Source organism: Grus americana, chromosome 23, assembly GCF_028858705.1.
Source record: "Grus americana isolate bGruAme1 chromosome 23, bGruAme1.mat, whole genome shotgun sequence".
In the NCBI taxonomy this organism is placed as follows: Eukaryota; Metazoa; Chordata; class Aves; order Gruiformes; family Gruidae; genus Grus; species Grus americana.
The window spans coordinates 3,241,700-3,256,861 of NC_072874.1; the positions used below are offsets into that span (position 1 = coordinate 3,241,700).

A 15,162-nucleotide genomic window follows, 5' to 3' on the forward strand; every position below is an offset into this window, starting at 1 on the left:
AGCTCCCAGCTGTTGTCAAGACTGGTATGTGCCAATAGGACTGCCGGTGAATAAATCTAGTATTCCCACATGGCTACGTGACCAACAGAGGGGGAACAAAGTCCCTTTTCAGAGGCTCTCGTTCCCCAGCTGCTGCCCTGGCCATCGCCTGCTCCCCTGACCGCTCCGTGCCCTCCAGCGCGGCAGGCTGGTGCACGTGGCTGTGGCCACAGCAGCAGCTCCACGGCGTGCCCCTGCGAGCAGCGTGGGCTTGGGGCCACCGCTCCACCAAGCCCGTCCTCCAGAGCCCCAACCGGCAGCCCCAGACTCACTGCCCCGTGGCAGCCCAGGGCGGGCAATTTCCAGTCTGTTACTGGAGACGGGGCAGGTGCTGGGGGGGGGGTTTGCACAGGGGAGCCAGAAGGGTGCCAGGGCACCGAACTGGACCCGCTGCCCCAGCTCTGCCCCCAACCTGGTTCAGCCCCCCCACACCCCCTCCCTCTGGGGCACCCAGTGAGGTGCTTGCCCGGTCAGGCAGCAGCTCCCGTGCCCCGGCACCCCACATGGCTCCCGGCTGCTTCTCACCCACCGCCGCCTCCTCTGCCACCCCACTTGCCTTCACTCCCTGAAGCCACCCGGGACCTTTCTCTCTGGCAAAGATTGAAAATCAAATTAATAAGCCTCCTCCTCCCAGCCTTGTTGAAGGGAACTTTCCAAGGTGTGTCTGTAATAAAAGGGCCTCTAATGAGCGCTCCTACCCTGGGAGCTGCCATGTTTGCTCAATGGGCTGCGCTTTATCTCTGTGGTCCTGTAATGCGGGGTCAGAGGACGTCAGAAGATGCAAGGGAAGGAAACACAACTTGATGGGAGAAGCCTTGGGTTCTACTGGTGACACGGACTCAGCCTCCCAATCACTGCTGCGCCTGACCCTGACCCTGTCTCTCTGTGAGCCCTGGTCCCCACACTCAAAACAAGGGACAGCATTTCCCCATTGCAGGGGCAGGTGGTGGGCAGGATAAACCCATCAAGGACTGCTGGGGCTCTCGCACCCCTGAACCATGAACCACCACGACGAGGCAGGTGCTGCTGCCCCGAGCATGCGCTGTCTCCCAGCCCCACATGCCCCCTTGGGACCCGGTGCCAACCAGCAAACCACAGGAGAGCTGCGGGGTGTGAGCACCAGGTCCACAGCAAGTGCTCAGGGCTGTGGCATGGCCAGAAGAAGCCCTGCTCCCCTGGGGCAGCTGAGCTATCACCGCTACCAAAACAGGGATTAAAAAAGGTGACAGGACAGGAACATTTCAGTCCTAAATGCCTCCAATCCCACCGAGGGCAGCTGGCGCTCCTGAGCCCACCAGGACCCCCTGCTAGCCTTGTGCTGGCCGAAGCCCTGGGCCAGCACTCACCAGCGATACTGGAGGCAGCACCAGTGGGTGCCCCACAGCGCTGCTTTCACCGCAGGGTGCGCAGTACAGAGCGACCGCAGAAGAGGAAGTGAAAACCATATAAACCCTCTGAAAATGATCTACTGAGGAAGACCCTAAAGCAGTGTGCCATGCTTGCCTCCACTTTGAGTAGTTTCTCCCCAAAGTCTACCGATGTCTGTTGGATGCTGCATGAGCCAAGCTCCCGCTCTCCAGGCTGCGGAGTCTGAGCAGGCTGGCAGATGCACAGGCTGCCAGCAGAGCAAGTCCCAAGATCGTCATGTGGCTGAGACTGCTATGAGAGCGTACAGGATGAGATTCTGTGCTGCCTTTTCCACAGAAAAAAGAGCAGGCCCAGGAAGTTTGCTCAGGGTTATTTGCAGTAGATAAGCTGTTTGCTCTCTTTGTTCTGGTCTCGCATGCGCTGCTGGGCAGGGGTGTCAAAGCCCTGTGCAACACCAAAGCAAACTCTGCATCTTCACCCCTGAGGACATGGCACTGCCAGAGACCAAGTTCATGGAGAACAGGAAGGTGGGACAAAAGAAATAGAGTAAAAGAAATAGTACAAAAGTCCACAATTCTTACTGCAATTGTAATGAGGAACCTGGAAATTGCCTCCATTTGTGAAGAAAAGAGGTGGAGTTTTAAAATGCCTTTAAAAAACCCTTTAATCGAGGCTCAGATTTAGAAGGCACAATATAGGCAGTCACTATGCGTGCTAATTAGTACGTGCTCATACTCTACGGCTGCATCACCCTGTAAACATTAGCTGTGTGCTAGGCTGATGTAAGTAACACCTTCAAATACTAACCAAGATGTTGCCCTAAAACGATGGGATCCCAGTTGCAAAGAGACTGCTTGCTTGCCCATTAGCAGATGCCTGCGGTCCCTGTGGGACAAGATCTACTGGAGCAGGTCCCTTGTACATGGGGACAGTGGAGCTGGACGTGGGGTATTCTCTCAGCTGTCTTGCTGGCTGTCTGAGGGCAAAAATAAACAACAGATATATGCCTGCCAGATGCCTACCCTTTCCCTTTGACAGATATAGTCGTGCTCATGGAGGAAAGGAAGTTCAGTTCCTCTTCTGTGCCCATGAACAAACAGCTTTGGGAACAAGAGCTCCTCTCACAAACAACATTTAAAGTGCTCCGGGATGCAAATCTGATCAGTCTGGAACAGAGCTCAGAATAGCTTCACGTATGAGAAAGGTCAGCAATTTGTCAAGGACGCACAGCAGAGTCCACTTTCTAATTAGAGAGTAACATGCACCTAACACCACCCCGGTGTCATTGTCCGCAGCAACACAGCAGCTGGCTTAGCAACAGCCCCAGGAGATTATTACATTACTTTTAGTGTCTGTAAACTGGGGACCTATTATGCAAAGCAGGCAGTACAGACTGTCCAGGGCCAGGCTTTCTGCTACATGCAATCACTTCAGAGCTTAATCAGCCTTTTGAGACGAAGCCTGCTACGATGTCCTTCAGCAAGAGGTCTCATGTATATGGTGAACCTATAACCCTGTGTAACTTCACACCAGTTTGTTGTTCGTTGTCAGGTCACAAGCTGCTCCACAAAGTGATCCTAGAGCAACCCATAAGGCTATTCCCAGGGAAACACTTAATCTTCCCAGGACACAGGAATAGACCTGCCTTTGTCTGTCAGGTTCCTGCCTATTCTCATCTTCCCTGGGCCGCTCTGAACACAGCTTGTGCAGTTGCAGTTCACACCTAAACAGATATGCAGAAGAGAAAGCACAGCCTCGCTGGGACGGGCGAACATTCCCCATGTAAGGAGGAAACCATCCAGGGACAAGGCTTTGGAAGATGGTCCTCAATGCACTCCAAGGTCAGAAGAGGAGAACGCTTTTTGTTCCTGTTGGCTTTCCAGAACCATTATGGGTCCTGGAATCTGCGTGAAATTGTTTCTGCCTGCTGCCGACCCTAAAAGGGAAACCAGCTGCTTGCTCCGAGGACCAGCTCCAGCCCCGCCGTTAGGCTGGGAACATTTTCAGTCCACGTTTCCTGACACTGCTTCTGCAGATCCGCTCAGGGTCACCATGCGCCCCAGGCAGGGGCTGGCACGGCCAGCCCAGGCTCTCCAGGGGTGGGGGGGGCCCAGCTCGCTGGGGCACCGCACGGGTTTCTCTGCACCTCCTCACGCTGCTGCCTCTGTCTGCACCCTCTTGCTCTGCTCCCAAACCCACGAGCGCAGCTGTAGACCTGGCACAGCGGGAACAACATCCCCCATCTGCTGTTAAAGGAGACCCTGCTTTTGGGTGAGAGGCTGGAGGCACCTTGCCAGAAAGGTGCCGAGTGTTTCATCAGGGTAAGCCAGCCAGACCCCGCCTGCACGGAGCACCCTCAGGAGCGGTGTTGCATCAAGCCTTCACCCGCCTGCTCGTAGCACCACTGAGTCACTTCCTGCCCTCAGATCTCGCCTCCCAGCTGCCTTCCAGCCTGAGCCTCCCCACGGACAGCTCGGAAATCTCAAGCGTGAAGGGACGCTCCGGAGGGGGAGCTCTGGCATGGCGAGGAGCAGAGTCCTCACAGGGACCACCAGCACAGCCATGGGCCTCACCTGGCAGCTCCCCCATCACCAACACAATGGGAGGACGCTGCAGGTCATTTCTCCAACACATGATTTGGCTCCTACAGCCAGCCTTGGAGGAGGCAGCAGGAGACAAATGAATCAGCTGGGTGTAAGGCTACACAGCCCCCCACCTGCACCACTGGGATGTTGCACTTACGTGTGTGCATATACTGAGCTCTGCCAAGCAAGCTGCACCACAGTTGTTTCCCCAAGCACAGACAGACCAACCTCCTGCCGAGAGCAGTCACGGGCATGGGTTCATAGACCTTTTTCTTCTAGTACTAAATTCCTCATTCTTTCTCCTAAGATAAGGAAACATAAACCAAAATTTTTCCTATGTGAAAGGAAAACCTGCTGCTAATAAGTCAGGTTCTCACAAAGCAGCATCCCCATACAAGGTAATGGGACAACGCTCTGAGCCAGTATTTGTGCACACTGGGACTTTTGTCCCTTCCCTACCCTTTAAAGAAAGAATCTCTTTTTAATGAGGCCGCAGTTGCAGGGGAATCCAATTTTCCATGTTACAGTGGAAAACCAGGCATGTTTGCCTATCCGAGATTCAAATTGTAATTTCTTGTGGCCAAGACCTCACTTTGCATTTGGTTTTCAGCTGCTTCTGTCCCTTTCCTCCCCACGTCCTTCCTATTCCAGCAGGTCCCCTGAATCCAGCTGGGAGCTGAAGCATCCACAGGGTGAGCATGAAGATACGTGGTTTGGAGGAAGAAAAACAGGACATTTATCCAAACAACACCGATGAGAAATGCCAGGCTTCCCATGGGTGCCCATCTTCACTGTGTCTGCCCACTGTCCAAAACCCCAGTAGGACAGCAGAGTGCAGGCTGACAAGGAGAAAGGCAACAGACAATTCAGCTCTTGCTCTAAGCTTATTTTCTTTGGGCAAAGTTAATTCTACCAGGGTCAGAGAAAGCAGCTTAGGAGCCCCTATTATGCAACCATGAAAAGAAAAACTCTGTCCAGGAAGAAAGGAGGGAACAATTTCAGAGTTAAAAATTTATTACTAAACACCTGAAAGGGTTAATTAACTATTTCAGGTTCCTACCCCTTCAGAGAGCAGCTTGGAACGAGGACACAGCCAACAGCAGCAGAGCAAGTAGCCTGTGTCATTCTGCTGACATTAAAATGGAATGTTTGCTCAAGAGATCAGCTGTTAATCTTATGCAAAACATATACTAAGTAAGCAAATTCTGCACACTCAGCAGGAAGTCAGGAATTGAAACCATTTGGGCAGTTTGGACCTGTCATGATTCAAACAGACCACTTAACTGAAGGAGGAAGTCCAAGAGCAGAGGAGTAAGATATGACCACATCAGAAACCTCCCCCAGCCAAATGAAGTCCCTTTTACCAGATGGTTAAGAAACCTGCAGCTTAAAAACACGCCAGAAGAGGTTCTAGCCAGCCTCTGAAGAGGCTTGGGAGAGGAGAGAGGCAGCCTGGCCCAAGCTCCACATCGCAGGTACCTTCCCCTGCCACATGCGATGCTGACCAAGCGGGAGCCTGCTGGCAGCCACAGCCTGCACCAAGCAGGTCTGCTACTGAAACTCATAACTGGCTGTAGGACAGCAGCTGCAGACATGGCCAGGGTGACCATAATAGGAAGAAAGATGCTGGAGCCAAGTTTCGGAGCTTCGGTGTGATCAGAGGAGCGGGAGTCACAGTCCAGGGAAACGGCTGCTCGTACCAATTCTTAAAGAGGAGCAAAGAACAAGTGTGCAACTGCTTTCTGAACTCTGGCTCCCTTCTCCTCTCAAGACCGTTAGTCATCCCATTTAAGAGAGAAGGATCTGCTCCCATTCAATTATGGTAACAGTGGTATCAAAAACACTGGAGCGCATGCTGAAAGTGAGTGCGTGCAATCTTCAGGCTTTCCTCGTTTGTGACGGCCAGTGGGCATAACACCAGCCCAGCAGCACTTCCAGTGCCGTTGCATTGGACTGCGCCATCAGCTCACGCTACATCCCCAACATGGGAACACACACAATTCCCATCTGCCTGTGGCGTCTCAGCCTCAACAGCGCTGGCAAAAATGCCGTCAGCTAGTGGGTGCTTGACAAATCACATCGTGAGAGTCTGCCAATGTCAAATCCACAAATTCCCTTTGTTTTCCTCTATCAAATAGAAAAATCGAGCAACCTGGTCTAGTGGAGGGTGTCTCTGCCCATGGCAGGGGGGCTGGAACTAGGTCATCATTAAGGTCCCTTCCAACCCAAACCATTCTATGTTTCTCTGATGAAATTGGGCAAGAATGAGGAACTTGTTGCTTATGCAGGGCTGAATAGGCCTTTCAGATATACTGAGCAGATACCTTAACCATCACCCTACTGGCAAGAAATAGTAATGCAAGAACACAACCCTAAAGATAGTCACCAACCATATAAAACAAATTAACGGGCAGCAGCTGGCCTCCAGGCCCCAGGTTTCACAACAGGTCTAGGCAGAAGCTGATTTGGACAGTGAAATGCCCATTGCTTAGAAGTGGTGTAACTTCCTGCGAACCTTCTTTGCCCATGCCATTATGAAGTGATGGACAAGAAAAGGTGGTGGGAAGGGATCGTAACTGGATGAGGTTTCGTCAAGAAAGTCATGAAGACAGCACACATGAAACTATATGAAACTACACATCGGTATATATGGTGCTTCATGTTACCTGCCTGTTGCAGCATATATTTTCTTGTTCTGTGTGCTACAGTCTTGTAACACCACATATGACTGCAATTACAGCCTCGCACGAGGAGCGGGGCCCCCTGCATGCAGTCAGTATTCTCCAGAAACAAACATATGCCCACAAAGATCAAATGGAAAAACACATCCATGCCCCAAACTCAAAAGACAGAACTCTGCTGCACAGAGCTTATGATGTCCTAAACCTTCCAAATGCAGAAAGCCAGTGAGATCTTTATAACGGCTAATTACAGTCCCAAAGAATAAGCATATTCTGAGGATTATAATCTAGCAATTAAAGTTTAATTTTGGATTGAATTGATTTATGCCCATGTAATCCAAAGTTGACCCAGAGCCATATAAATGCCTAACTGCTTATCCAACTGCACAAACCCAGGACTCCGGCAATAATGTTTCAAAATCTCTTTGCCCCATGAAATAAAGGTCATATCCAGTACACTAGAATTTGAACATGAAAGCATGACAGGAAATGACTAACTGCACACTGAGGCCAATTTATCTTCATCTTAGATCTGCTCAGGACACAATAATCTTGCAATTCAAACAGACATCTCAGCCTATATGCAGAAAAAATAATCTGACTGCTCTAGTTGCTAATTCTTGGGGTCTGTGCATCTCAGTACAGATATCACTGAAAAATAAAGGAATTCTGCTCTATTTCCCTAAAGTTCACTTACAATTCTAGCCTTATGCTATAGTTTTCACTTTTCTTTCCCTTAGAGGCAGTTGTTTTTTTACATTGAGGATGAATCCATTCTTACTTCTGAGGTGATACGTCATTTCAGTTAGTGTTTGCAAAGCTTTTTGTAGTCCCTGAATAAAATGTACTTATGAGATGATACCTGTATTTTGCACATAAAGGCAATCAAGGGGCTGCTTCAAGCTTGCTTCTGAACAAGCACACACGTGAGCTTGTGGACAGGCTGCAGGGGACGGATGCAGTCACAGTGCACATGTTTTGCGCTCACATGCCAAAGAGCAAACCTGCATGGTCTGAGCCCTATCCCTTATTAAAGGTCTTCTCCAGAAAGCCCGGCAGCTCTTTGGCTGACTAAGGCTCTGCTCAACTTCAGGTTTTGTTTTTTTTTTTTAATAAACAAAGCAACTTTGACCTCCAGTAGCAGGAAAAGACATATAAACCAGACATGTTTTATTTAATGCATGCCTATTACTTAAAGGGCAAAGCAAATTTTTTCACCAAATTTGGTCAAAATATTCCATTTTTCCAAGTTGATTCTTTGTCTCCCAAACAGGAGCATCTGTAGTTGTTTTCTTGCATATAAGCATATACACTGACTGAGAGAGGTAACCTGCATTGTAACCCTGGCAGTTTTGTGCCTTTCAGGGCTCTCCTCCCACATGCAAAATGAGCAGAGCGAAGAGAAAGCCAGGAAGGTAACGGGAGACACTGCAACGACACCCGTGTGCCACGCTGGCTCTTGCCCAGCGGCTTCTGTCCCACCGTCCCCATCACCAGCCCTGGGCCCCTCCACCTGTGCTGGCGAGTTGCTGGAGGCGAGGACAGCCTCCCTCTAAAGTACTTTTTACAGCTGCTGGTGTCCCTTGCAAGCAAAGGCGGTTACAGCTCTGTAGCCCGCAGCATGTGAGCAGCTTCTAAATCTGGGGAAGGACTGAACTCTGGCAAAGACAAGTTGTGTCAGGTTACCATCCCGAGGACTGCTTGCCTGTGGTCCGAAACAAAACTAAGATAATTTGTTGCCTGGGAGATGCTGTATGCACCAGCTGCAACCCTCCTGCAAGGACAGCATAGCTGAGCCCTCCAGAGCACAAGAAAGCACAGAACGGGGACAGACAGGGGAGCGTTGACAGAGGAGGATAACCTCTTCTTTTAGCCACTGCCTTGCCAATGGAGAAGTGAAACACGTTTCCTTCTTCTGTGGCTGAAGATTTCTCTGCTGGGTGATCTCTGCTATACAGAGCTGGTTATCGTCAAACCAGTCTCCTCGTTACAGCATTTCTCATTGGCACCTTTAAAAATTACTCTTAAATACTGCACATTTTAAATAATAGAAGCCATCAGTTGCAATTGTCACGTACTTTACATAAAATCTCTAAGAAATAACTGCTTGCAAAGACTAAAAAGAAATTTGCAAGACGCAACATGCTTTCCCATTTCTGCCGTGCTGCGCTGCCGTACTTTAAGATAGAGTCTTTGCTGGTACCTATGAAAGGGAAAACTGGTGCCACATCCAAAAGACTAAGTGGAAACAGCTATTTCAAGGGGCACAAATCCTCACAAAATTTATGAGTGCCTTTATATCACGCAGCTACACGTTGAGTTTCCAACATCTATGCCCCTGCCCAATGGATGTGTCTGTCTCAGGACTAGTGCTGCTGCTCACCACACCGGCAGCTCTTCAGTCTGGGCAACACGTAGCACCGCTGCTGGCAGGCAGCACGGTAAAGCACACGTGCTGACTGTGCCTAAAAACTCATAAAGAGAGGAAAACTGCTCATTTACAGAAAGAAAACAAAACAAAAGAACAGAAAAGAATTAACAGTATTAGAGAGCCCCTGATCCAGCTCTGTGACTCGTTTACAGAATTATAGAATCCCAGACTGGTTTGGGTTGGAAGGGATCTCAAAGCCCATCCAGTTCCAACCCCCTGCCATGGGGAGAGACACCCTCCACTAGCCCAGGTTGCCCAAAGCCCCATCCAACCTGGCCTTCAACACTTCCAGGGAGCCAGGGGCAGCCACAGCTTCTCTGGGCATTCTCTCATTCAAGTCTGAGATTTACAAAGAAACCTACATGAAACAGATTTGTTGCAAATTAAAATGGAACTGAAAGATCATAAATTTAACTAACAGAGGCTCTTTCTCCTGAGGACTTTCAGGTAAAGACGAAGAAGAGTAGATGTTTCAGCCCCTAAGGCAGCAGATATCAAGCAATGCCCCATTTCCTTGCTGCAGAGAAGATGCTCCACACTTGTTCACTGAAGGAAGCAACAGCAGCCCGCTCTGGGATGAGATTGAAAGATTTTCCAAAGCTGTTTTCATGCTCAGGCAGTTCGAGGATCATGAGCTTCACTGCAACAAGACACCACCAATGCCTTAATAACCCTCCCTCTGCTTCCCCTAACTGACCAGAACAAAAATGCTTTATTTACAGACTATTTGTTCTAAATTGGCAAACCCCTGGAAACAAAAACTCAGACCAGTTCTCCGTTACCTTGCATTGCCGAACGTGACGGACCAGTGTAAGACCCAAGTCTCGGCGGCAGCAGCAGCACTGTGAGAAGCAGGGTGAGGGCAGTTCTCCCAGTGACTCACACCCCAGACAGTTACAGCAGGTGCAACCAGCAAGAGACTCTCACTAGTAAATCATCCCTTCGCTAGCAAAACACCCCAGTGCCTGCCCAGAAACAAAAGCAGTCACATCATAAACCAGAGGGTGACATCAGCACAGGGATTGCATTTCCTACAGAGCTTTAAATGTCATTACTTGTGACTGGAAATTGGACACTTAAAATTCAAGTTACTCTAAATTTTCATAAGAGACATAAGAATTCCAATTTTGTGTAGATATATTTCGCTTCCAAACCCTTTTTATTTCTCAGTGTCACGACAGAAAAAAAAAAGAGAACAAGCAAAACTCCTAGCAGAAAGTGAAAAGCTAATGAACATCATTCTTAGCCTGATTTACCAAGCCAAGTGGCTAATGAGGTGAGCAGCAGGACTCATGGATTTCCACTGGAAAGGGTCAGTGTTATTCAAACACCACGATTTACTTGGGGCCCAGTTATTCAAAAATCTCTGGATTGCCCTCTTCCACTCCAAGTTCTGCTCTGCGTCTTCTTCCAAAATTAAAACTCAAAGCTATCAAGGATCTGAAAGCACTTATTTCATCATTCCTTAGGTGAGTCATTGTTTCACGGAGCATGAAGCATGATATAGTCTGTGCATATGGTCTGACACCTTCACCAACCTGAAGCGCATTTGTGATTTTCCACACACAGCTCTTCAGGCTCTCCAAAAGCAACACACCCAAGGCTTCTACACAAGCGCAGCGGGCCAGATTTAGTCTTCCTGTGAGTTACATGATGTTTGCGTAGGGCTGAGAAATAACTAGAAATAAAACTTCTCTTGGCTGAGTTACAGGCAATACACTGTGTACTTTTTGCTATTACTGACTCTTTAGTAAGTATCACTATTACTCCACATATTCCAGAACCCTCCGAGTTAGACATCACAGCAATTTTCTTGATATGAAGCGTTCACTGAGTTAAAGGTAGCCACTGAAATGCCTTAAACGCTGACTATTCTATTTGAAAATTTTCATGTGCTGAGAAAAGAGGCAGGTAAGAATAACTAATCCACATTTAAGGACACAAACTAAAGATTAGTTTCTTTACTTGGAAAGCAGTTTAGCTCCTTACCTCCCTACTGCAAATAACACAAATATATATGATGATCCAGTGCAAGGCCATGAATGCAACAGCGCTTAGTTTCCACAGATCTGACAGCCCGTACCTCTCATAGGATTGTTGTTTCCTCAATTCCCTAACAGCTGTCACCAGCAAAAACATTATTTACCCTCATAATACCTGCAGGGCAGGGAGTTATTTTATCTCCCTCCTGGGATTTGCACCTCAGAGGGTTTTGGCACAAGGCAAGCCTGGTAGAACTAAAAATGGAACCAAGATCCAAGTCCCTGTCCATCTTCTCCTTCTGAGATGCAGCGCAGATCCCCATCAGCCTGGAAACTGTGACACCTACTAATGCACATTATAGACCTACGTCCAAATAGATTCCACAAACTGAACTTTTTGTGAGAAGCAGGGGCAAAAGGAAGGAAAAGAGGACATGATCTTTAAGGTCCCTTTCAACCCAAACCATTCTATGACAGACAGACACAGTACTGTGCAGTTACAAGTACAGTTAATCCAGACTCCCGATCTTTCAACCAAGTAACCCCATGCTCTTGCTAGTCACTCCTACTATTTAAACTTTGAGCTTTAAGAGTGAGCATGCTGATCTGGAAGAAGGCACTGGAATAGTGCAGCACCAGGAGTTACGCACTAGTGCAAACCATGTTAGTTCTTAAGAATAGAAAAAACCGTGCTTTCCTTCACGAGGGTAGTGGAATTCCAAGATGAGGTCAAAAGCCTGGCAAAAGTCAGCAGTTTAGGCTAGTACGTGGGATCATGATGCTGACAAAAGTAGTGCTTACACTCAGAGACAGTTCAGGATCCGCTTTTTTTGTTGCTGTTCTTTCTTCACCATCTTCACATCCTAAGGAATACCTAGGAATACTGCCATCACATGTGGATCTCAAGGAGGAATTTTTGTCTTCAACATGCTGAAGTTAGGCCTTTCAGATAGACATTTTATATTATTAAATTTCTTTTGTTTCATTAGAAGAGCCTTAAAAACCAGACGGTTTTTCCCCAGCAGTACGGAGTTAGTATACATGCTATTTTAACAGAAAATGGCATGATCTGCAGGCACACAGATCCGAAGTACAGCAGAAATTGCCTAACCTCTGATACACTCACATGAGGGAAATCCTGTGGGCTTGGATCATTCAAGAAATAAGGTTGCTTTACAGTTACAGGAACAACAGGTGTCTAGAATGGGCTCTAAACTGGTAAGATACAGTCTGAAAAATGAACTGCTAATTGTTTTTACAATTTGCATTTTATGTTAAAAACCTCCCAAATACCTCAGGAGGCAGAGCTCAGCCTGGAAAGGATTTTTATGGTTACACTGTAAACCCACAGAAAGCAGGGATCTAGAACAGAAACAGTTCATTACAGCTAAAATACTGATCCTGGGTTCTTCCTGAAACAGCTGGGATTATTTCTCCAGTTAAGCAAATTCCTGTTACTGAAACCCACTCTGATATTTAAAGAAATTTGGAGAAGACGCTGAGCAGTCACTCTTCTTTCCAGATACCAAGACCGGAACTGTATTAATTGATGAATTTCTAAGTGAACACTTGAAATTTGGGTAAACAAATTCAAAATATCAAGGTCATATTTACATTCCAGGTAATAATTAAATATTTAGTATCTTGTGGTTCCAGTATTCTAGGTTTTTCTATGCACCAAAATATTTAGTCATGTAAAAACCATCTGTAGCAGCTGGAAGACATTCATTTGGCCTGCTAAGATTCATTAGTTTAAAAATACATAAATAAAGTGTTCATTTTATTTCCAAAAAGCTAACACTGCTGCTTTCAGCTCTGTTAGGGTGCTTGGTGAATAATGCTTATGCAACTTTCTCAGCAGGAGGGATCAGATGCCACAGTTTCACAAATGCATACAAGTATCTGTTAACTAAAACAAGTCTTGTATTTAGGTTAATGCTCTTCTGTACTAACTCAAGTCATTATTCATGGCAATATGAAAACCAGCTTGCAAATAGTTCAATCCCTATTTTTATTCTTTCTCCTACGCTCCCAAATCCCCAGTGCTGAAATCCACTGTTAATAATCAATGATAAGAAGAAATTTCTCTTCATAACTGGGATTCAGATACCTGTGTTAAAGAATTACAAAACATAAGCTTCCACGCATGCCTTTTCTCTCCAAGAAGTTCCTGCATAATCTTAATACAGCTTTTTTAAAAAATCAAGTAAACAAGAGGCACAGCTGAGATTGTAAAAAAAGAGTTGAATTTGGCTCAGTATCCATAGGGATCACTTTTCTGTCCGATAGTTTGCAAAGGGTTATTTCTTGGCTAGCCATTTTTCTTTTGCTGGAAGATGCTGAGGTTTTAGCAAAGTTTCTGCAGAGTATGCAACAGTATTCAGCATTTGCTCAGCTAATGAGTTAAATCACTGCAGCTCTCCAATGACTTGAAGATTATGGGTGTAGGAAAAGGGAATGCTCGGAGAGGGGAACTTTCAGCAGTCACCGCTAAACTGCGGTTAAAACAGACACCAATGACTCTATTCAGCTCCCAAACCTCAGACAGTTTCCATTTTCTCAATAACAAAGCATTTTTGTGGAATGAGGTAACAGCCTCCATCTGCCAGGTCTAACTCTCCACTAAGATTTCTCAAGAGCGTTTGCTGAACGCGAGTCCCTTAGGCCTGGGAAACAAAGGCACAAAGCTGCAGCAGGACAGACGTGGAGAGGAGCCTCTTTGGGACAGTCACACAAATTCTCCTGGGAGTTTGTATTAAAAGTAGCCTCAAGTGAGCTCCAACTGGTGCACAGCTGGAAAGTGCAAAAGCCTGAGGAAAGAGCGAGGCTTTTCACTAAGGATGGACTGGGACAGGCAGGAGGGAGCAGAAGACAAATGGGTGCCACACGTTCAGCAGTCCATCATAAAAATGTCGCGAGTGCAAGAGCAGCGTGATTTAGACGTGAACACAGGTCCGTGAGCACACGTCGCAAGATGCACAGTGCCGATGGGAACATGGACACCCTGCTCCCCAGAGGCACAGCTCATGGGACTGGCCACTCAAGCTGGGATATCCCCTTCCACACCTAAATGCTGTATATCTGAGCCAGAGCAGTTACAGCCTCAGAACAGAGGTTGGGAGGGGTTTTGGTTTTGCTCTCACCCTGTTTTTGCATTTGGCAGCCTGTATCTTGGCCTCTCAATTCCAGGGTTGCTGAGCACCTATCCATTCTTTTGATTTCAGGCAAAGTGAGCTCAGTTCCTCTGAAAAGCAGACGTTCATTTAGACTCAGATGAAGATTCTGCCGCCTGTCGGGACCCCCACACCCGACTCTCGCCTCCCTCTGTAAGAGCCGCTTGTTAGCAAGCTCCCTTGCAATTCTGAGACTCTCGGCTCCAGGTTCAACACATTTCAACTGCCTGCCCTACCAAATGATGAGTGAAAGAGAACACCATAACCCCAGGCTCACTGATGCACATAAAGGTAAAAACCTTGGAACAGCATGGAGAGATGAGGCCAGCTGGAAAGAGCTTGGAGGAAAAGGTGGCTACACAGCACATAACATCAGGAAAGGATCTTCATGGTGTATGCGAGTCTTCTGATCTATTTTTTGTCCCTGCATATATAAATCTTTAAAAAGCAATGCAGGAAGTTCTCCAGGACACTGCAGCAGCTGGTGCAAATGGATGACCTGCGACTCAGGCAGGTCAGAACGTACAGGATCCAACTTAGCTACTACTTTGGTAAATACTGCTGCCAAGAGCAGTTATTCACACCATTTGGAGCCCTCATTCTGCCTGTGTGGCAGAAGACATTTGAGTATAAACGTTAAGAATCACAATTCAGAGGGACTAGAAAACATTTCTAGAAAATCCATTCCGATTGCATTATTTTAGTCTGGTGCATCAGGTTTTATATTTACAAGGACAGCAGCAAAGGTTCCCAAGCAGAAACTGCCCCAAAGCCATTTTGTGCAAATTTAATTGGAGGTTGCAACCTCCAGATCTACTGCAGTACAAAGGAAGAACCAATGAGGATAGAAATGTAAGTGTAGATAGTCCCATTTAACATTCACCAGAGCATCAGCTTTATACT

The 15,162-nt window shown here is 47.3% G+C and overlaps 2 protein-coding genes across 10 annotated transcripts in view; one reads left to right on the top strand and one right to left on the bottom strand.

Annotated features, from left to right (window-relative positions):
* The window catches only part of UTP11 (UTP11 small subunit processome component), a 261,807-nt gene that overhangs the window by 231,908 nt on the left and 14,737 nt on the right, over positions 1 to 15,162 (top strand). The gene's annotated exons all lie outside the window — the stretch shown is intronic.
* FHL3 (four and a half LIM domains 3) overlaps positions 1 to 15,162 on the bottom strand; it is a 30,037-nt gene that overhangs the window by 6,102 nt on the left and 8,773 nt on the right. The window contains exon 1 of one of the 8 annotated variants that reach the window (XM_054802147.1): positions 9,887 to 10,062. The exons of 6 other annotated variants lie outside the window; for them this stretch is intronic. In XM_054802147.1, the coding sequence (XP_054658122.1) occupies positions 9,887 to 9,893 (7 nt within the window). In that variant the 5' untranslated portion in view covers positions 9,894 to 10,062. Of the gene's footprint in view, positions 1 to 9,886; positions 10,063 to 15,162 lie in introns of those variants that run through there. One more of the 8 variants, XM_054802148.1, reaches the window with a different exon arrangement.